This window comes from Camelus bactrianus, chromosome 19 (assembly GCF_048773025.1).
Source record: "Camelus bactrianus isolate YW-2024 breed Bactrian camel chromosome 19, ASM4877302v1, whole genome shotgun sequence".
Lineage (NCBI taxonomy): Eukaryota > Metazoa > Chordata > Mammalia > Artiodactyla > Camelidae > Camelus > Camelus bactrianus.
Window position 1 is genome coordinate 14,530,429 of NC_133557.1, and position 23,321 is coordinate 14,553,749.

At 40.2% G+C, this 23,321-nt stretch overlaps 1 protein-coding gene across 1 annotated transcript in view; it reads left to right on the plus strand.

Moving 5' to 3' along the window:
* The first annotated feature begins 3,752 nt into the window (after positions 1–3,752).
* The window catches only part of CTNNBL1 (catenin beta like 1), a 143,840-nt gene continuing 124,271 nt past the window's right edge, over positions 3,753–23,321 (plus strand). Inside the window, exon 1 of the mRNA XM_010960747.3 lies at positions 3,753–3,911. Coding sequence (XP_010959049.1) covers positions 3,882–3,911 — 30 coding nt within the window. The 5' untranslated portion in view covers positions 3,753–3,881. The remainder of the gene's footprint in view (positions 3,912–23,321) is intronic.

Consider the following 23,321-nt stretch of genomic DNA (forward strand, 5'->3'; position numbering starts at 1 on the left):
AGATTCCAAATACAAGTGAGATCATATGGTATTTAGCTTTTTTGGTCTGATTTATTTCACTTGACATACACACAGCTTTTCTAAACTTCCATTTCCTCATCTTTAAAATTGGAATAGCATATAGTTAGGATCTGGGGTAGGGATTTGAAAGGATTTGAAAGTAGTACTGCCAGGAATGTATCAATTAGTAGATTGATTGGACCATGTATTAAATCAACAACTTTAGGGAGTGCCAGTTAAGTGCTAGGTATTGTGTTAGGTTCTAAGGTTATCCTGGTGAGCAATGCAGCGATCTCTGGCCTTCTGGAACTTAGAATATGGAAGAGAAAACAGACCCCCAGTGAGTGAAAAGAAAATAAGTATAGAAACACAAGTCATAAGTGCTCTGAATATAATAGTCAAGAATGTTGATGGAGAATTTTGAGGGGAGGAGAGGAGAGCGATTATCATAGTCCTTATCCTCAAGGAAAATGCTTCTGATGTGATAACATTAAGCTGAGACCAGGAGGATGAGTGCTCCAAACTTCATCTCTGGGGAGGTTCCCAAGGAATTATTAATGGACCTTCCCATCAAGGTAAAATTGAAATATCTTAATGTGGTATTCCAAGTTCCTCCATGACGAGGATTGCCAGATAAAATACAGGATGCCCAGCTAAATTTGCATTTCAGAGAAGTGACAAAAAGCTTTCAGTATGTTCCTAAATTTTGCATGGAACATATTTATGCTAAAATTGTTTGTTGTTTAACTGAAATTCAGACATAACTGGGTGTCTTACATTTTTTATGTGCTAAATCTGGCCTCACTATCCAAGATCTTCCCCAGCCACCGTCTCCTGCCTTACTTCCCACCAGTCCCTCCACAAACCCTATGCCCTGTCCAACATCCTTATCTTTGCTCATGCCGTTTCTTCTGCCTGGGTCACCAATCTTTCACCATGTCCTCTTGGCAAACTCTTGTCATCTTTTAAACCCCAGTCCAAATGGTGCCTCCTGTGGGAAACCATCCCTGGCAGGTACATTATCCTCATTACAGGGTGCTCCCCAAACCTGGTTCTCATAGGCTTTTGCCTTATGATTCTATATTTTAAGGCATTTTCTAAAAACACACAGACGTGATTGAATGCCTGCAAAGGAAAGGATATAAGGAATGATCTCATCTTTCCCACCTCCCTGCTCCCTCTCCCCAAATTCCCTCTCAACTCATAATATTAACGTCAAACATTGATTGAGTACTTTTCTGTGCCAGGCACCAAGCTAAGAGCTTTGCACACAGCGTCTTGTATAAATTCCCCATAATCTTCTGATATAAATTTGGTTGAATCTCCACTTTGCTGGTGAGGCAATCAGGCACATAGAGATAAAGTTGTTTGCCTCTGTTTCCACATCTGTAAAATGAGGATCATAACATTATCTTCCTCATTAGATTTTCTCCCCAACTAGAATATGGATTCCAAGAGGGCAGGAATTTTTTCTTTATAAATGTCTTTATCCTCAGATCCTAGAATGGTGTCTGGCACTGAGTAGGCATTCAGTAAATACTTGCTGAATGAATAAGTCACTTTACATATGGGGAGACTGCAACTTAGAAAGTAGCTTGCCCAAGGGCACACAGGTAGATGTGGTGGAAATTTGACTAGAACCAGAATTAGTGGTGTGTTGGTAAATGTTTAACAACCAGCTCTCTGAAAAACCACTAACCCTGATTTGTACCATATGTTGAGTTCCTTGATGTAAATACTCCCACCAGGGCCGATTTCAAGCAACCAACCTGATGTCAATTGGCTTGTCAATTTCCTGAAAATCTAATCATAGGCTCTTGCAAGCCTGTCTTTACAAGCCGGCTCCAGCTACCAAGAGCTAGGACATAGTTATAAAGGGTGGACAGCTCCAAAGGGTATACTCCCACTATTCTCTCTGAATGAGGCAGTCTATACTCACAGCTGAGTAGGAGCGGAAAAGACATTCAAGTATCTCAGTTCAAAGCAGATTGCACAGGTGATTCTTAAAAACTATACCCCAATCACCTAACTCCCCCTGCTTAAAACCTTTCAAGATCTTTCCAACGCTCTTAGTGTAAAATCTAATCTACTTACCATGACCCACAAGGCCCATTTGTGGAACCTCCCCCTACACCAGGCACTGTATTATTGGAGTTTTTGTACCAGAATATAATGGTGAACATGACATATACAATTCACATGGAGCCTGTGTCCAGTAGATGAAGCTGCCAGTAAACAAGTAATCAACCATTAAGTACAGATTGAGATACATGTGCAGTAGAGAAGGTGCTAGGAAAGAGAATAATGAGAAGTTGCTTACTTGGACTAAAGGTGAGTTGAGGAAGGTTACTCTAAGAAAGTGACATTTGAGACCTGTAGGGTGAGAAGGAGTTGGTTAAGGTGTAGGGGCTGGTGGCTTGGCAGAAGAGGGGAGGATTTGGCTTTGAGGAATAAAAATAATTTCTGTATAACTGGAGACCATGGAGATGAGATGGGGTGAATGATTGTAAATATTGCTATGGTCTGAATGTTTGTGTCTTCCCAAAATTTACAAATTGAAATACTAACTCCCAAGATGATTGTATTAGGAAGTGAGGCTTTGGAGAGGTGATTAGGTCATAACAGTGGAGCCTTATGTTAGTGCTTTTATAAAAGAGGTGGGAGAAAACTCCCTAACCCTATTCTGCCACATGAGGACACAGTGAGAAGACACTGTCCCTGAACCATAAAGCAGGCCCTCACCAGACAATGAACCTGCCAGTGCCTTGATCTAGGACTTCTCAGCCTCCAGAACTGTGAGAAATAAATTTCTGTTGTTTATAAGCCGGCCAGTGTATATATATTTTTCATAGCAGCCTGAACAGACTAAGACAAATATCATGAACACAAAGAGCAGGGGACTAATGGCCAAGGGGACTAAGAGAGAGGCTTAACATCCTTTGAAGATAGAGCCTTGTTTAAATCCCAGGAGCTCAAATGCACTCTTTGAATGATTCTCTTTCAAGGATGGGCAACTTTTCCTACAGAAAATCTTTTTACTTCATTTGGGTAGGAACAAGATCATCCAGTTCTCATTGGACCTTGCATAGATGAATAAACAGAAGCCCAGAGAGGGCAATGTGATCACCAACAGTTTTGCAGCCAGTAATAGTTGTATGGCCCTGGACAATACACTTTCTGAGCCAGCAGTGTCCAATAGAAATACAATGAAAGCCACAAAGAGAGCCACATGTGTAATTCACATTTTCTTCTAACCACGTTTAAAAAGTAAAGAGAAATGGGTGACATTAATCTTTTATTTTATTTGACTCAATATATCTAAAATATCATTTCGACATGTAATCAAGTCTTAGAAATCCAATGGGTATTTTATTTACACTTAAGGTACATTTCATTTCAGACTTGCCGTATTTCAAGCCCTCAGTAACCACATGTGGTTAGTGGGTATCGTACCGGATAGTACAGTTCTATGCCTCAGTTTCCCTATCTGTGAGGTGAGGAAAAAATGATAAAATTCCCTAGTCACTGAATGGATTGTGAGAGCACACCCTTTCCGCCCTGCACATAGAGGGAGCGCAGTAAATCTTAGCTCCTCTTGTCTTTTCTTATAGCCCCGCCCTCCTTCAAGTCTCCGCCCCCTTCCCCGCCCCTTCAGGCTCCGGGCGGAAGTAGTGGCGTCAAATGCAGCGCGCTTTACGGTAGCGCTGCCTTTTTACCGCAGTGTGGCTGACTCGCGAGTCGTTCGCACTTTTACCTCATTGGCTCTGCGGCCCCGCTCACAGCGCTTTGCGGTAGTGTGGCTGGAGGCGCTGCTGAAGGGTCCGCGGCTTGGTGGTGAGTGGAGGGAATTGGAGTAGCCGGTGTTGGCTGAACCTGGAACCATGGACGTGGGCGAACTTCTGAGCTACCAGGTATGAGGGACGAGGAGGGCTGGGGGACCGTGTCCTTACCCGGACAGGAGTCTCAGGACCAGGGTCCCTTCATCTCACTTCCTCTCACCTCAGCCACAGGCCCTGGTCCCCTCACCTCTCATGTCACCCGGGTCGTAGCCTCTCATTTCACGTCACTCCTTCGAATTTCTCCTGGGCCCTTTCAACTCATTCCTTCCCAAGGCCCGAGCCCCTTCTTCTCAACTCCAGTCTGGGCCCCTTCTCACCCTACCCTAGGGCCTGGCTCCCTTCAACTCTTCTGAAGGCCCCAGACTATTTGCACAACCATCTCCCTTTTGCTCTCTTGTCCCCAGTTGGTGGTCGTGGTGGGAGAGCACTGGTTTTTCTTGCTTTTCCACTGACTGGCTTTGTGGCTTTGGGACAAGTCATGTCACCCTCATTGGGCCTCAGCTTTTGTATGTTTAAAACAGAGACAGTAAGAGCTACCTGTTAGTGTTGTTTGAGGACTGTATCAACTAATGGACCTGAAAGCTGATTTTAAAGTGTAGCAAGCTGGACCCATGTTAACTGCAGTTGTTGGGAGATGTTTGAAATTCTAGCATGGGATGGATCCTGTTGGGAGATGTTTGACATTTTAGCATGGAAAGGGTCCCTAGGAATCTTCTTGTCCCACTTTCTCAGAGTACTTGTGGGGCAGTGGTGGCCCAGAGGATAGACAGGACTTGTCCAAAGTCGCTCAACAAGTCAGAGCTGAGATCAGAGCTGAAGTCTTCTGGCTGTTAGCTCAAAGTTTAACCACCCTCTTTTTCTTTATTTTATTTTTTTACTTTTTTGGGGGTGAGGGGGAGGTTATTTATTTATTTTTAATGGAGGTACTAGGGATTGAACCCAGAACCTTGTGCATACTAGGCATGCACTCTACCTCTGAGCTATGCCCTCCTCCCTAGCCCCCCTCTTTTGACTTCCTAAATGTCCAGTATGGTAGCCACTAGCCACATAGGTTGAGCAGTTGAAATGGGACTAGTCTGAATTGAGAAGTACTCAAAATGTAAAACCACAAAGAAGTAATCAAAATATAAAACCACACTGGATTTTAGTATGGAATAAAAGGTAAAATTTTTATATTGATTGCATGATCCTATCAGTTACTTTGATTGTTGATCATATTGATTAAATGGTCATATATGGGTAAAATTGGTGAAACAGAATATGTTTAAAGTTAATTTTACCTGTAGCTATTGGTCTTTTATTGTGGCTACTAAACATACATATATAGCTGGCCTTACATTCCCATGGGACAGGTCTGCAGTAGAGAATAGGTGACTAAGAGCCATCAGTCTGTAGTCCCATGTTGCTTGGAATCTCTATTTTGCTGCTAATTGGCTGCTGTAACGTTGAACAAAATACTTAACTTCTCTATGGCTTGGTTTCATCTTGTAAATGGGGGAAATGATGGTACCTACCAGGTAAGTCTGTTGTGAAGCTGTTGTAAAATATAAAGTGTGTAGACCAATACTTGTCAAAGAGTAAACGTTCAATAAATGTTAACAATTTTATTCATGCATTTATTCCCTCAGCCAGTATACATAGAACTGACTTTGGAGACTCTAGACATCTCCAAGTGGGAAAGAACTTGTAAACAATGGGAAATATATAGCCAAGTGATTTACTTTTTAAAACAGCTTTGACCGTGAAAGAAGAAAGGAAATAGGGGGGTTGTTGAATGAGTGGTTGTATGCCTGTTTGGCATACACATGAGCCCACTGACTCATAGAATATTAAAGCTAGCAGAGGTTCATTCATTTGCTCAACAAATATTTATTGAATATGTACTGTGCAAGGCACTATAAGCATTAAGTATACAACACTGAGCAAAACAAAGTTCTTGCTCCTGTGGAGCTTGTAGTCTGGTGGGGAGGTAACAAAATAAGAGAGTAAACAAATGAGAAATTCAGATTGTGATAAGTGCTTTGAAGGATACACAGGGTATCCTTCAGAACTGTGCTATTTGGTGTGGTAGCCACTGCGCATGTGTGATTGTTGAACGTTTGAAATGTGGCTAGTTCAAATTGTGATCTGCTACATGTGTAAACTGTATACTGGATTTCCAAGATTTAGTATAAAAAATGATTGTAAAATATATTAAGTTTTATATTGGTTCTACGTTGAAATGGTAATACTTGGGATACGCTGGCTTAAAGAAAATTATTAAAATTAATATCATCTTCTTAAAAACTTTTAAACTGTGGCTACTAGAAAATTTAAAGTTATGTATGTGGCTTGCATATGACTCTGAATATATTTTTATTGGACAGTGCTGCTAAAGAAAATAACCCCTGGGAGTGGGAGACAGAACCTGCTGTGTTAGATAATATGGCCTGTGAAGGATTTTTCAAGAATAGACTTTAAAAGACTGATGAAAAGTACAGAATGATCAGCCTTAGAGGGAACAGCAAGTACACAGGCTATGAGGTAGAAGCTGGTGCAGCCGTTGGAGGATCAGAAGGAGAACTGATGTAACTGGAACTCCTGAGTGAGCAGAGGAATGATAGGTGATGTCAGGGATGTAGGCGGATGACAGACTGTGTAGAGGCCCTCCTGTGGTCTATGATAAGGAGTTTTGAATTTTATTTTATTTTATTTATTTTTTATTGAAGTTCAGTTGATTTACAGTGTTGTGTTAGTTGAATTTTATTTTGAGAGATGTTATAGATAACCTCATTCAACCTACTTGTTCACAGATGAAAAGTGAACCCCTTTCTGTTAAAGGGACTTCCCTGAGGTTGTAGGCCAAGGTAGTGGCAGAGTTGAGGCCAGAATCCCAGTCTCCTTATTTCCAGCTCTGTTCATTCCCCACATGTATTATTCATGCAATTTTCTTTCTGTCAATGTCCACTCCTCCTGTTCATAAAAGACGGTACAGCCTGGAATCTAGTCCGTAATAAATCACATGTGCCCATCCTTTTATGGAAAGTTGTGAGGATCACCTGAGTTAATGGGTGCAAAAGCTCTTTGAAAACAGTAACTTTTTATAGATATGAAAGATGCATTGCTCACCTGCATCATCTCTCTAAATCCTTGTGAAAACTCTCTGCGGAAGGTACTGTTTTAAATCCCTGTTGTACAGATGAGAGAACTGAGGTACAAAAAATGCCTACCTCGTTGCTGCAGCTCCTAACCACGGCGCTGTACTGCCTGCCTGCTCTGTGCCAGATGCTGAGCTAAAGTGCTTTCAGATATGTCCTTACATTTAATTCTCAACATGCCCTTTGAGGTAGGTGGCATGCCTATTTTATAGAAAAGGAAACACAAGCTAGAGAGGTCAGTTACCTGCCCAAGGACAAACAGCCGGTAAGGAGCAGAGCCAGAACTGGAACTAACTGAGTACCCAAATCTAGTTTTCCACTTTGTTTTCAGATTTTAAAGAACATTTAAAATTTAAGTAATATACACACATAGAGGAATAGATAAATCTTAAGTGCTGTTGATTATAGTTATCATTTACAAAATAGGCTCGATGTGACCACTGAAGTTCATTTCTCAGGGAGAAAGTGGTCGGATTTGAACATCCCCATCCCCAGAGTTTGATTCAGTAAGTCTCCCTTGGGGCCTTAGAATTTGCATTTCTAATAAGATCTCAGGTGGTGCAGAAGCTGCTGGTCGAGGGACCATACTTTGAGACCCCCTGGTCTAGAATGATCTACATTCCTCTTAAAATATTCTCTGGCTGAGACGTTCTCCTCCCTTCTTATGGCCATTAGTTTTCAATTTTTTGAGCTTAAGTTTTACTTTTCCCCTGCCGTCTAGATATTGAGAGCAAATCGCTTAATCTTTCTGGGCCTCAGTTTCCTCATATGCCTAATGAGGGGATTAGATAAGTTTCTCTGAGGTCCTTTCTAGCTTTAAAATTCTGTGATACTAATTATTTAGGCCAAGAGCTTCAGAGATTTCAAGGAATAAAAAAAGCTTGATGTAGTAGAATGAACTGAAAATCTGGGAGATTTGAGTTTTAATCCTACCTTTATCATTATTTATCAGGGTGACTCAGGGCAAGTCACTTCCCCTCTCTGTACATCACTTTTTTTATCATCTGTAAAATGAAGAGATTGAGCTGTATGACTTTTGGTTCTTTCCTTCCAAAAATTCAGAGACTAAAGTAAACAGAGAAAATGTATAATATCAAAAAATGTTTATTAAAAGTATTTAACTTTTTGAGGGTGCTTACTAAATTTCACTTTTGGGGCAACTTCATGGGAAGATTCCAATTTTCTGCTGAGATTGGTTCTTCTAGTAATAGAATTAAGGAGCAAGTGCCTTGGTATATGACTTATATCCTTGACATATGTTAACTATTCATTTGAGAAGACAGAAGAATTACAATGTGGACAGGAGGTGGTGGAAAAAGTCTTAAAAAGGAAACCAGTTATGTTCCCAATATGGAAATGTACTTTTTTTTGATGCCTTCAGGCTTAGACATCTCATCAAGAAGTGTGCCCAACAGTTCCTTGGCTGAGAAGTTTCTGCTGCATAGGCGTGTATGTGAACTCCAGGGCATTCTCATTAATACTAATTCCACAGATGTCTGGAAAAAGTTCTTACCTCCGAAGTTTTGCAAGAAAGAATTCACAGTGCAGTTTGGCTCAGTGGGAATGACTTGCTTTGTGACGTGAGAAGTATTCTCTTTGAGGCAGATTGGGGTTAGGGACCCTTGGTTTGGCAATACTGCAGACACCCACTCCTCTTGTCACCTATCAGTCAGTAATATAGCATTTCCTTGGACTGAAAGGGCTTGTAGGAATCAATAGTCTTTCTTCTTTCCCCTTCTTATTTCTTTCTTTTGAAATAAAAAATCTTAATGACAGTAAACTGACAGGAATAGTATTAAAAGAAAGTACTGAGAAAAGGGAAGCTACTACCTTAATCCAATAAATATTTTTATTATATTCCCACAGTTTTTATGTATTTTACATGTCTAAAACCATTGTATGTATACTGCTTTGTGTTCTAGGTTTTAACACTGCCAGAAATATTTTGTTTCTACATAGTCTTCATGTTATTTTTAATGTTTGTATATTTTTACTTGAGTGATAGACCAACCATTTTTCTCTAAATTGTTCCTCTATAATTGAATATTTAGGTGGTTTCCAGGTTTTGTTCTTGGAGATAATATTGCAGTGAACTTTTTTATTCATGTGTCATTTCCCCCCTCACACCTGTCATTAGTAATTATCATGTGCCATCATCTCCTGTGCTAAGGATTGCATGGACTAAAATTATTAAGACATGGTCTTGGACCTTAAAAAATTCATAATTTTTAAGTGTTATGAAAGCACAATGGAAGGAATGATTGGATATGCTTGGAGAGGGGATGTATTGATAGGAATGGATGCTTTGGTCATTGGAGAAAAGGAGATGACATTGGAATCCTAGCCTTGAATGAACAGAAATTCTGTGGGTGGTGAAGGAGGCTGAGAGTCATTCTTGACTAGGGTTAGTGAGAGCAAAAGCATAGGAGTAAAATGTATTGGAGTAAATGAACGGGAGTGGCAGGAGCTGATGGGGTTGTCTCAGCTGCGGATATGTCAGGCGATACATTGTGCTCATATAGGATTAACTCTTTATCACTTTACAGTGCTAACAGCAGTGTGTGTTCCAATGCTACTGCAATCTTGATACTACTAGTTGTCATAATTTAATTTTTTTCTCATTAATCTAGTAGGTATATAAAGAGTTCATTTGCTTTAATAAGCTTTTTTCCCCCTTATATGTGTTCATCATTTGTATCCCTTATCTGCTTCTTTTTCTTAAGGTAGTATTGTAGTTTGTAACTGAGGTTTTCTGTTGTGTTTTTTATTGATGGTGTGTGTATAAGAAACGTTATGGGAAGCTTGAACACTTGAGCTCAAATATATCTTTCATTCTGTGGTGCCCCCATTTTACCTGTAATCCTGAGAATATTATCCTAATCATGATGTCAGTTTATAGCATTGTGAAATAGGCTCTTTTTGCATGATAGTTGAGACTAGTGGTTTTTGAAGTTACTTATTGCTATTTATTGGGGGACTATACATAACAAATAAAGAGCTATTCTCATTGTTAGTCCCATTTCAGGGTGTTTTCTTTTTCATCTCCTGAGTGACATTTTTTTCTTAAGTTCATTTCCTCACTTTGCAACCTTCCTATCCTCTCTTTCCCCTGGTGTGTTCTTTTCATACTCACAAAATACGTTTTATTTATGTGCCTCCTTGCACAGTAGGCAGTGAACTTAGAGACAGGGACCAGCACCTAGCAGGATGTCTCACTCATAATTGATGCCTAATAAATGGTTGTTTAGTGATTGAGTGAATGAACCAGTACCTGCCTTTAAATATGCTCTTCTGGATAAACTTTTGTTCTAATATCTTGTTTGCTTGCTGACTTGCATCTCTTTGCTTTAGTGTTAAGACTTCAAGAAAGTTTGATTCAAATTTGTTACTTCAGTTACCGAACTGTAACTCTTCCTTGTTACATTTTGCTCCTCTTGCTGCAAAACCTATATTCTTTTTTTAACTTTTTATTTTGACCTTATTTTAAACTTACAGAACATTTGTAAAAACAGCAGAGTTTCCATATGCTCCTCACCTAGCTTCCCCTAAGGTTATCTTATATAACCATTGCACAGTGATCAAAACTAGAAAATTAACATTCATATACTAGTAACTAAACTATAGACTTAATTCAAATGTTACCAGTTTTTCCACTAATGTCCTTTTTCTGTTCCAGGATCCTATCCAGGATCCCACATTGCATTTAAATTTATTTTCCTTGTTTTTTACAGTCTTGACATTTTCAAAGAATATTGGTCAGTTATTTGTAGAATGTCTAAAACCTATTCTTGAAGGTTACCAATGCCCTCTGTGCCAGATATTTTCTTGAGCCTCATTATTCTTGATTCTTCACTAGAATTTGATTCTTTAACCCTGTTCCTCATCTTCTTAGAGGAACTCATCCATTCTTTTGTCTTTCACCGCACCTTTATATAGAAAAACAGCACACTAGTCCTGACTTACTGAACATTCTGGCTGGATGTTCTAGTATCAAATATTGCATCCCTCCACCCGCCTGCTCATCACCTACCCAAGATTTTGCATTTTAGTCAGGGCTGTAGCTGTTCAGCAGACTTGAAAGAAGCCCCGGAGTTATTTCTCAAAGATAAAGGGGCTCAAAAGATGAAAGACAAGGTTCTTTTCCTCATGGAAAACACAAGCTCACGAGCAGAGGTTTAACTCCTCTCGCAGGAGTCAGGAAGGTGTTAGGATCTGAAAATGTGTAAGTCACAGTTCTTGCTCTCATGGAGCTTACAGTCTAAGGGGGAGCATCCCACAGATCTGAAAACTGATAATCCAGTACAGAGCGCCATTGCTGTTCGTAGAAGCATGAACAAGATATTGATGGCGCAGAGGTAGGAGTGGCTCAGCCATCAGGAAGTTGGAAAGGCTCCATAGAGGAGGAGTTGTTTCTTGAGTCTTCTTGCTACTCCTTCTTTTCTAATTCAGCTGCCACCATCTTAGTTTAGACTCTTGAGACTTTGTCAGATAAGTAGTCTGTCTTACTTTTGTCTTTGTGGATCTCATATTGGCGTGATGAATGTGGGTTTATTTCCTCTGTGTGCCAATACTCTTCTCTGGTCATAGACTCCAGTCCTACCTGTTTCAGCTTCCTTGGAGATAGGTCTTGTTGAGATGCCTAATTTTGGAGGTGAACTTGAGGAAGACAGCCATACCTTTTCTGCAGTCTCTCCCTAGGGGAGTTACTGTTAAAATTGGAGGGTTGAATTTCTAAGACCCCAATAAGAAAATTTTCATATGTAAAAATGGCTACACTGGAGAATAAGGATGTTTCAAAATAGCTTGTCAGCACTGTTGGAGAAAATAATTTAAGGCACATGCCCTCTTACTGTGCCCATTTAGGTGCCTTTTAATGCTTAGTGTTGTGGATGAACACTAACTCTGGGTCAGACAGACTGCCTGTGTTTGAATCCCACCTCTGCTACTTGGTAGCTATGTAACCTTGGGTCAGTTAATTAACCTGTTTAAGCCTCAGGTCTTCATCTTTAAAATGGAGATTATATAACAGCGTCTGTCTCTGCCCCACCATCTTTTAAAAAATCTCCACTTTACCGAGGGTTAAATGAGACAGTGTGGGTAGGGCTAAGTATTACCGTGCCTGACACACAAGTGCCCAGTCAGTGTTAGCTGAGAATTTTTATTAATCGTATAATTATAAACAACACATATGGTGTAGCAAAAGAAAAAAAATGTTTTTTCTCGAATTCTATAAAGCTGCCTTAGTATTCCCAAGGTCACTGGTCTCTTGGAGATTAAGGTTTAGCATGCTATAAAAGGAAATGAGAACAGTTTGTCACCCACACATGCCACAGCATAGAACTGTGCTCAGTAGATTAAAGTGTAACCCTCTTCTACCGCAGTTAGCAGTCACTGATATCAAAAATTATGTCACCAGCACAGTAATTCTTTTCCCCAGGTCTCTTTAATATTACCCAGAGATCTCAGTTTTCCTCTTTTCTAGTGCCAGGGATCTCATTTACAAATTACTCCTTTCTTTTTCTTTTCTTTTTTCCCTTAAGTTTCCTGAAGGAAGAAATGGTTGGTTTTGGTCTGAGTCTTGAATAGCTGTAGAGAAAATGGAATTCAGAGAAGGTACAGCAGAAATTCTCTTACCTTCTCCAAGGTCAGTCATTTGAGTCTAGTATTTCAGCTGAATAGTTCAAAAATATTTTCTTTTCCACAGGGTTCCAGGAGTGACTTTTCTGAAAATGTATTGGCCTAAAGTTTAACTTTAGAACCCCATCTCCATTGTGGGTTGGTAAATAGACACTAGATTATCTTCATCCTGAGTTCAGTGAAAGATCTAGTGAGACTACCACAGTGCATCTTCCTCTCTTAGCTCATTTTAGGGTATCAGTTGCCTGTAGGCAGATTATCTACTACCCAGCACTGTCCAAAGCCATTGACTGAACTGAGAAGGATTTGAAATCAAGCACAGAATGTTAGGAGGCTTCTCTCTGACTGTGTCTGACTGTATTCCCAAAGCAGGTATGATTGATTATTGAACACTTTGTTTGGCATTATTCATGTGCTCATTCTGTTAGTACATAAAATTGAAGATTAGTTACATTTTTATTTGACACCCACCCCCCTCAGTTAAGAGTAACTAAGTTTGCAGTTACTTTTGGGATCATTAACAGACTTAAACATTAATAGTATATCAGCCCTCTGCTGGTGTGTCATTTTGGAATGCTGTTTTCTTTGCAGCTTTGGATAAAAGGAAAAGAATTGCAGCTACAGTTGCTGTGTTATCTTTTTCTGTCCTCTTTGAACTTTAATGCTTCCAAGGAAACAGCTAATAGTGTCCCATATTAATAATAAGGGAAACTTGAGCATTTCAGTTACATAATTATTGGCAGAGAAGCTGAAACATGGAGTGGGGGCTCTGACAGGAGTAACTCATTGGGTAGGGGAAGATGGCGATGCTAAAGAATTAAAGAATCAACAGAATGCTGAAACTCAGCAACGAAAGAGGACAAGAAAAAGACATTGCCATTGAGGAACTGAGGGTTGGAGCTGTAAGAAGCCCATAATGAGTTTCCTTATTTGAAAATACAGGTTGCATTGAATTGCACTAACTTTTATCTAGTGTCTTTGGAGAATGTGGTGTTCCTCATAAACAGACTTTCCAGATAACTGAAGTTTCGAAGTAGAGCAAGAGTGCTGGAAAAGAAGGACCTAGAAATGATCTGTCACAACCTCCTCTATTTACGGACGGGGACAGCAGAGCACAGAGAGGGAATGTGACTTGCCTCAGGATCTCAACTACTTGGTGATAAAATGGGGTTCAGAGAAGTGCTTTTTTCCGTGATTATGTCCCCTCCTCCTTCACATATTTAAAACTTGAATTTTTCATCATTTTGTATGGAGTTTTTTCTAAAACATACACATTCTTGTCTTTCTCAGTAGGTCACACTGTTGTCTTAGGCTCGTTATTATGAACACGTGTTAATTGTGTTCAATTTCTTTCCTGACCTTTTGAGGGGTGGAAAGCTTTTACTCCTACATTAAAACACTTTGGAGTGTTAGATTTTGAGTTCTTGTGCCTACTTACAGTTTTTCTTGCTTCATTTTGGTGTCAGCTGTCACTCCTTAGTGTTATTGTTTAATAGGGTTTTATTTAGGGCCTTTTTTGCTTTCTTTTAATGGTGTCATGAAAAGTTGAGGTTGTTGGATGAATGATTCTTGGTCATCTTTGGATAAACTGTAAAACTGTGGGGCTCTTCTGTTAGATACTGAAGTCCGCGTGATGCTAGTAGTCATGTTAGTGTAACTTGTCTTCATTTTCCATTTAGCATTTCCTCTAACATCTTTTTACCCATCACTGTCATCTTGGAGACTGAAGAACACCTGAGCAATTGCTATTGCCCACTACTCAGGAGTCTGTTAGGAGAAACTAGAACTCACAGATAGGGGTTTACCTGGCCTTCTGTGGAGTGCCCCTTTCTTTCATGATTTCTTATCTTTCTGGAGGGGAGTCATTTACCTGTCTGATTGCCTTGATCCTATATCTTTAAGCTAGTCTTACACAGATTCATACACCTACTAGCCCATGAAGTCTAAATTGTAGCAATCACCTGAGACCCTGTGTGCTTGTTCCTGACCTGTTCATGCCTCTGCCCAGTTCCTGTCTTGTGCTTGGCCCTTGGCCCTATCTCTCATTTCCCTCTCCCAACACACACACACACACACACACACACACCAGTTTTTTTAGACTAAGTATGTACATCTTCTCTTTGGCTCCCAACTGCTTCCTTATCCAGGAGGACTCTGCCTGGCTGGGACTGAAACTACCTCATATAGTGTACCTCATATGGTGTACCCTGCCTTAGCTGGACCTTCAAGACCCAACCTTTGGCCCCAGTGCATTGGTAATCACCATTTGTCAGCCCACCTGATCCTCCTGTGAAAGGACAGTTTGAGCAAGATGCTACCCGAGAGGCTTGCAGATTTTCTAGTTCTGCAACTTTGAGAGCCTACAAGTTCTCCATCTTGGTCTTGTCTCCTTTTGCCATTGTCTCCTAGTCACTCACCAGGGCTTGGCGAAGAACCAGCTAATGTTTCTAGGGGCTTTATGACATATGCTCACAGTCAGGCTGTTGGCCAGTCCAGATTTTTGAGGGCTAGTAAATTTTATTTGAATTAGTAATCCATATTGAATCTTTCACTCTTTAATTATTCAACAAATTTATTAAATGCCTACTCAATGCAGGACGTTATACTAGACGTTGGGAATAGACACACGAGAAAGTTGCAGTCCCTTGTCTTTATGGAACTTATATCTAGGGAGGCAAGGCAGACAATAAAGAAGACAAACAAAACAAATGCAAATAAATAAGAACACCTAAACACGCAAAAAAAATGCAAACTAGTTAAACAAAAACAAGATGGTTTTAAATAGGGATATGAAGGGAAGAAAATGGGCTGATGTAATTGAGTGGTGGGGGATCACCAGAAGATTCAAGAAGACCTCTCTGAGGGAGTAACATTTGAGCTGAGAATGCATGATGCGAAGGATCTAGCCACATAAAGAGCTGTAGGAACGCAACGTAAACCAAGGGGAAAACCACTACAAAAGCCTAAGGTGGGAATAAGCTTGTCATGTTTGAGGCAGTATGGCTACAGCATGGTGAGTGAGGAGGGGACAGAGATGAGGAAAGAGGTCAGCTGTGGGGAGGATGGGAAACCCTAAAATGTTTAGATTTTACTGTCAGTACACTGGGAAGCCATTAGGGGTTTTAAGCTGTGGAGTGACACAATTTGGTTGTTTTAAAAGAGCACTGCGTTTGCAGAGTGGAGAATAGATTGTAGGGGAGCAATCTGGCCAGTTCGGTTGTTCAAGGCGGGTAGAATTCACCTTTGTGCTGCAGAGGGCTGCAGCTGAAGTGGTGCTCTCCCTGGGTTAATTGCTTTCCCGCCTAGATTGTTTTCAGAATCTTCCAGTTCTGAACATTTAATCTGTGTTCTGGCTTAATCAAGAAGCAACACTCTTCTAGTGCCAGGCTTGGCACAGACAGTGTGGGCATGGTGCCTTTTGTTGAGCACCCTGCCCTGGAGAGAATGAAGAAAGCAGCCCGAGGACAATGCAGCTGACCCTCAGCACCTGGTAACTTGTGTGAAGCTTTGGAATACATAAACTTTATGTGCTTCTGCAAAACAGTTGCAGATGGTCTGGACTGATGATTAAATATCACCACTGTTTTGTCCAGATTTGCTATGGCCATCCTCTCTCCATGTCTGGTTTTACATTACAGTGGGTAATTAAAGGGGCATAGCCATTTCTGGTTACTTCTAGGACATCTTTTTCAGTTGGCTTAGGGGGAAACTTCAGTTTCTGCCAGTTGTATAAGTGACTGCGGTGAGCAGTGGCTGTGAATGGCTACTTTTTGTTTTCAAAATTTAAAAAAAACGAACAAACTTAAAAAGAACTCTCTCTAATGAAAGGGAATAATTGCCTGCCTTTGCTGTCTCTGCTGGTTCTCCAGTGGGAGTTCTGCCATCAGACTTGTCAGAGTTAGTTGGCAGGGACTTTTTTCCCTGAGCTAGCACTAGGAGATCTGAATGGGCAGAGATAACACAAATTAGCAATGGTACAAGCGTATCTGCAGAGGAACAGATTTCCTTCTGACCAGAGGTGCTGTTGGTGGGTACCACCTAGTTTTCTATGCACCTCTTACCCTTGATGACAGGATTTTTCAGCAAATAAAAAGAATTGCTTAAGACCACTTGAGCTGGGCAGTTTTTACAAGACTTAAGAGTTCAAAGGCCCTCAGGCTGCTTAGCTTGCTAAGGTGGTCTCTGAATATTATCTCCATGGCATATCACTGGGGATCCTTCCACCTCACTCAGCATAATGAACTTGGGGAGACAGAAATTCTGATTCTTCTACCTCATCTTTTTTCTTTTTCCAAAGATTTCTTCTTCTATCCCCAAAACTTATAAGGACACAGAAGGCTCAGTGGGGGAAAGAGAGATGGTGTCTGCCTTCTGGCTGACATTACTTGTGCCAGTGGTCGGTGGGGTTTCCATAATGAAGATTGCAAATCACTTTACATCTTCTTGGAGCCTGTCCCATAATTAGAAGAGTAAACATTTTGTTTAAATTAGTAATTTTCCTGCTACCTTTTCTGTGTGCTTAAAACGACCATTAGAGCAAGATAAAGACTGGTTAACTGCCTGTTGTTGGGCTCCACGTTCTAGTTGTGATTGTCAGCAAGAGGTTGAGGAAGTCTTATTTTAATGAAAAAAGCAATTTTTAGCCAAGGTTCACCTTGTGTGAGGCAGAGGCACTTCTAACCATCTTAACTTTTGATTACTGAGTACAGTGAGTATGGCTTATTTTGGGAGCATGACACCAAGCCCAACAGGACAATATCGGGAGGTAGGTTTGCAGCTGGGCTTGAAGTATTGCCTCTGCGTTATTGGCAGGTTTGCCTTCAACTGATAGATAGTGTTTGTGGAAGAGGGTCACTTGTAGGGTTAGTATGTTCCTGATTTGAAGTGAATGAAAAACAGCTCATAGGGGAGCTTGTAGAAATTGTTATACTTCTAGTGAAATAAGTGAATGTGTGTTTTCTCTTACATATGTCACCCAGCCAAAAGAACAAAACAGAAAGCTGGGAACTACCAGGTATTGAAGCCCATGAGAGCCAGGCATTGTGTGATTTTATTTGATATGTTATTCCATATCGTCTTAAATGCAACCCCAGGAAATCAGTATTCTTAGTCACATTTTATAGATAAGTAAGGAGAGTTAACAGAGGTTTAGTGACTTACCCAAAGACACCCAGGAAGTAGGTGGTAGAATCTTTTTCCTAATAGTAAGCTCCAGTGGATGAAGGTAGCTTCAGAACAGATACCCTAGAGAGTAGAATGTAGCAGAATGCTACCCTCACCCTACCTTGTACTTGCTTCCAGTCTACCGTGTGTATCATTTTTGTCCAGTAGAACACCATGCACTGGTTATCAAATCCAGGGAAGCAGAACGCCATGCATTAGTTACCAATCCCAGGGGAGGCCTTAAAACACTGCCCATTGCATCTTGGAATTGGAATTGCCAAGGAAAACGCGAAACAGTCAAGCCCTGGATGAAACAATGCTTTACTCACATAGAGAAGAGACAGCCAGGTCATCTCCAGCAGTGTACGTCAGTCCCTTGTGACTAGCAGAGCCCTTCCCCTTTTGATGCTGGGCAGTTGGCCTACGTGCACCCCTCTTTCTTGCAGCACGAGGACCCAGACCTGAAAGCTAGTAGCATGACTAAAGGCCATTGACGGACATGCTTAAGCAGAAGGAAGGGACACTTGCTGAGCCTGAAACAGGGAAACATATTCCCATACAAGGTGATAGACCAGGCATAGGCTGTATGGGCTCCTTATCTCTTGTAAAGTCGAATTCCAGGCCTAAGGTCCATTTTTATGCATCTGAGTGGGGTTTGACATACTGCGTGCATGAGACTGTGTTTCCCAACAATTCTTTATTGAAATCACTTGATCGCATATCTTTCCTCCCATTGGACTTTGAGTTCCTCTAAGGCAGTTACTAGATCAATGCCTGCTGGATGGTAAATACTCAATAGATGTCTCTTGACTAAAGAAAGAAAAGAATGAGGAATGAGTGAATGAAGCAGTGAATCTGTGATCAGGTGGCTGACTTCGGGTCTCTTGCAGATATCTTTTTATGTTAAGACTTAGCACCTCCACAGTTGCCTCCTCTTTCTTATCTCTTCTTTCTTGATGGACAGTATATTCAGCTGTTTTTGTGAATGATAGTGACACTAGAAACACTCAGTTGGATGAAACTTGTCTCAAGTAACAGTTGATAATTTTGATAAAACCTCGATTCTGATACTGTAGCAACCTGGGAATTGACTGGAATTTTTTTAAAAGGCCAGAGCTGTCTCTGACTCCAAAGCAAGAGATTGATTCGTCCATTTATTTGCCAAAGATTTTTTATTTTATTTAATTAATTAATTAATTAATTAATTAATTAATTAATTAATTTGCTTTAAAAAAAAAATCTGTTTGCCAAAGACTTACGCCAAGTCTACTGTGGGCCCTACTTGCTATTTTCTCTTTACCCCGCCTTATAGGCAAAAAATAAGAGGTAATACAACAAGATTGGTTTTTAATTACATGTTGGTTATATCTGGCATATCCATTTCCATTTGACTTTTTTTTCCTAAACATTTATTGTGTACTTTTTCTGGGTTAGGCATTTCTTCTCATGCTGTGAGAGCTTTTTCCAAGGATGAGACAGTGGTGATTTTCCCAAGGTCACACACTGGTAACAGCAAAATTAGGTGTCTGACCACTAAAATCCATTCTCTCTGCACCATGCTCCCTATAAATGGGACTACTTTAGCATCATTTCTTATGCACTTTGTTTTGTACAGGTCTGGGACACCCATGGGTTTCTAAAATTAAAAGTGATAGAGCTGCTAAAATCTCGCTTAAGTTTGAGTAGCCTCAGGAAATGGATCTGCAGTAAGCACAGAAATCAGTTGAGGGAGGGTGATTTCCCAATCACACGGTAGTAGTATGAGCAAGAACTTTGGGCTTAGACTACCAATTTGAATCCCATCTCCACTATTTTCTGGCTCTTTGACCTTAGGCAATTTGCTAAGCAAGCCACCTGAGCCTTGGTTTCCTCACTTGAAGAAACAGAGAATGGTGCTACCTACATGGCAGGGTTATGCGAGGATTAAAAAGATAATGAAATGTGAATTTCCAGGTATGTAATAAGCACACAGTTAATGATCACTGTTATTAGCTTGGATAATCACTTGGTGAGGAAGCTGTAGGAGGAATTCTTTCTGGTTTCTTTAAATCCTGTGATTCTCTGACCTCAGTGCCTCCTAAGAAGCTCTTAGTGAGATTTATATCTGACTTTGCCTATTGAGACCCACCATGGCTTACCTTTGCAGCTTTGTTTAAAAGAGGTGGCCAAATTCCCTTGTGTTCAGGGTTTTTCAGCCAGGATATCTCTGTTTTTTGGTGTGTTTACCAGAATTCTCAAGTTTCTAAGTAATTTCAGTCTGAGACAAGTGAGTAGGATTGATGTCAGGCTGCTTTAACACAGGTGTTATAAACAACATTAAGAGGTTGTTGAAAAGATATCAATGGAGCTCTGGGGCTAGCTTTCTTGGGTCATTCTAAATTGACAGCTAATGGGTAGTTTGCCTTGATGGCTCTCTCTGAGTTGGTTGTAACTCACTAGAGATTCACCCACAGAGGAAACCTGCTTATGAAAATTCACTTTGCTTCCCTTTATAAGACAGTAATGCTATTATAACATGTGATGATGTCTTTGCATGATGCAAAAAAACCAGTTGTCTCTGCACTATTTTAAAGTACTTTTTTAAAAAAGGCAGTCAATCTTAAGTTTTTTTCTTATCATAAGCCTACCAAGCTTCAAAGAAAAGCTTTAAAAGGGGGAGAGATAGTTCAAAACAATTATTTCATTCTATTATTTATTTTTTTCTGTATAAGACACTTATTTAATTATCTTAACCCTTGGTAGAGTTTCTTCCTGCCTAGCAGGGTATGAATTTTGCCTTTTCTGGTCTATTAGTTGCTATTTCTAGGAAATTGAGTATCCTAAAATGTTCTGGAAGTGAGCAGTTATTAGTTTAAAATCACTTTGAAGTCAGTTTTGTAGCCTTTCTGTAAGCAGTGGTAGTGGGGATAGAGCTTATAGGGGAAATCTGTAGGTGGGCAAGAGGCATTCACCCAGGCCACCAGAGAATTCCTTTTGATCATATTTCACATGGGGTGGTCAGGGTTCTCTCTATTTTCTGGGTAAAGGAAATATTTCTGACTCTTAAGAATAACTCATTTACTATCCTTGGCTTTATTGGGAATGGAGGTATTTTGCTAACTTTAGTTGTTGTAAAGCTTCAAGAAATAGTAAAACCTTTGAGTTGAAGAAAATAAAGTGCGTCTTAGACAAAAGCAGACGTGAAACCATCTCTTTTCATTGTTTTCGATGGACTCATCAGCAGGCGTGTATTGAGGCCATAACACCAGGTACTTCAAGCTGAGATAGGTAAATCCACACTCCAGTGGTGGAAAGTATATTATATGATCATGCTACATTTTCAGACTTTAAAGTATTACCCATAATGTTGAAAAATACTCTTCTTAACCATATACTCAAAGTTTCATGTGAGCTCTGTCTTCCTTGAAATAAATGTGGCAGCTATTGTGTAACAGACTTATGTGGATAAGTTTTAAGCTTTAGAAGAAATAATGGTAATAGCTGATGTCGTAGGCTCCTAACATCAAAGCCATGTTGGGACCCTTAAGCAATTAATGAGCAACTGTGGAAGACCTAGATTTTGTAAGTGAATAAAATGACTTGTTTCTTGTTTATGATCTGGTCTCACTCATTCAGTCCCAGGCCATTTAATACCCTCTGAGTATTCCTCCCTTCCCATTTTCTCAAAACATCTTCACTTTTTTCTTTCCTGTCTGTCTTCTTGCTAGTATATACCCTTTCCCCCTCAACCACTCCTGTTTGAAAGAGGAATGAAGTTTTGAGTCTTGGCAATGACCTCAGAGGCAACTTACTGAAAAAGTGATTAAAGATTTCCTTGCCCCACTTTAATCTTAATGAAATTGTCCATTGCTAGAAGCAGTATTCCACTAGCTGGAGACTTCTCTGTCAGCATAAGTACCTGTAACAGGTGTGCCATGTAACTTGCAAAGCCACTGTGTGGGTCTGCTGGTTCCTGAATGCATAGCCCAGCTTCCCCCAGCCTCTGTGGCATATACTTATAAAATACCTAAACCTTGTGTCATCCTAAATAATAAAGTGAAATTATTGTGTCTGAACCTTGGTTTAAAACTGTAAATAGTTTTAAATAGTCTTACCATATTAGTTTGTTATTTAATGTTTAAAGATCAAAATGGACTGCTGTTCATGGTAGATACCCCTGGGCTCAGTGTGGGTTCCCCAAATGACCCAGAGGAGGGAGTTCTGCAGTTTCCATTTAGACTAATGACATTAAGCTCTCTTGGGCAGTGAACTTCCAAACGGGCAAGGAACAACTACAGAAAAGAGCTTTCCTGGCTAACAGCATGGGTAGAAAATAGCAGGAGGGATTTTAATGTTGGTTGAAAGATGGTGGCAGCAGGGAGAGATGATGCAAATCATGCCTTTAGGATGATAGTTTCTGAGGTTATGACTAAGGAAAGAGGATTGAGAGCTTGTGTATACCGCTCCTGCAAAAGTGAGAGTTAGATCCCAGATCCAGCTCTGTGGCTTCAGGCTCAAGTCTTGTCACTTCCTTAAGTCTTAATTTATTCATCTGTAGATTATGAGGTTGCACAAATACTCTTTGTCTTAATCTGAGTTTTACTATTCTTACCCTCTGAATATCACTTGGTTCCACCATTAGAAAATTTACTAAGCTGTATAGCCCAGGGCAGCATGAAATGCTAAAATGTATAGATGCAGAACAGATGAATTCTGTTTGGTTGCAGTCTTCTAATAACCCAAGGAATTCTGAGAACATGTATACATTCTATACATTTGCTAATAGTAAATTATGTTTCTTGGGTAGTTCATTGGTTTAGCTGTCCTCTTCCCTTGTCTCATTGATTTAGCAACATGGGTTAAGTACCTGCTATGAGTGGGGCACTGTTGCATGCTGAGGTATTAGCAGCAAGGGTCAGATCTCAGAGCATCTACCCTTGAGGACCCTGCTTATGACTTTGTAGAGGAGATGGAGATTTATTTGTGCACGTGTTGTGTGCTGATACAAGTATGATATGATCCCCTGCTGAGGAAGCTCAGAGATCTTGCTGGAGCGTTTGGAAGAATCTTAGAGAAGGTGACCTTTGAGCTGGGGTTTAAGACTGAGTATGATTTCTCTCTAGCTGGAAAAAATAGGGGAAAGAAGGTGATCTGCTATTCATGGTAGCACTATATGTATTTACCCCATTCCAAGGCATCATTTAACTAACTGAAGGTGACTCTTGAGTGCCTTCCTGAATCTTCTCTGATTTTTTTTTCTTTAACAAGGTTTCTAGACCTGTACTATCCTGCTCTTGCAATATCGAGATTGTAATGCCTCTTTTTAAAATGCGATGGCTAACGCAGTGCTACGGAACTGTAGCCGAATTGGATGTTATACTTCTAATAGGGAACCCTTAATATGCATTAGGTTTTTGAAAAATTAAAGTTGGCCATCCTGTTGATTCATTGAATTTAGCATTTACTGAAATTGTCAACTCTTTCCTGAATGACTTGTTTTTTAAGTCATATCTCCCCTGGTAGGGAGTGTATATATTTGCTATTTTGAATTTAAACAAAGGACTCT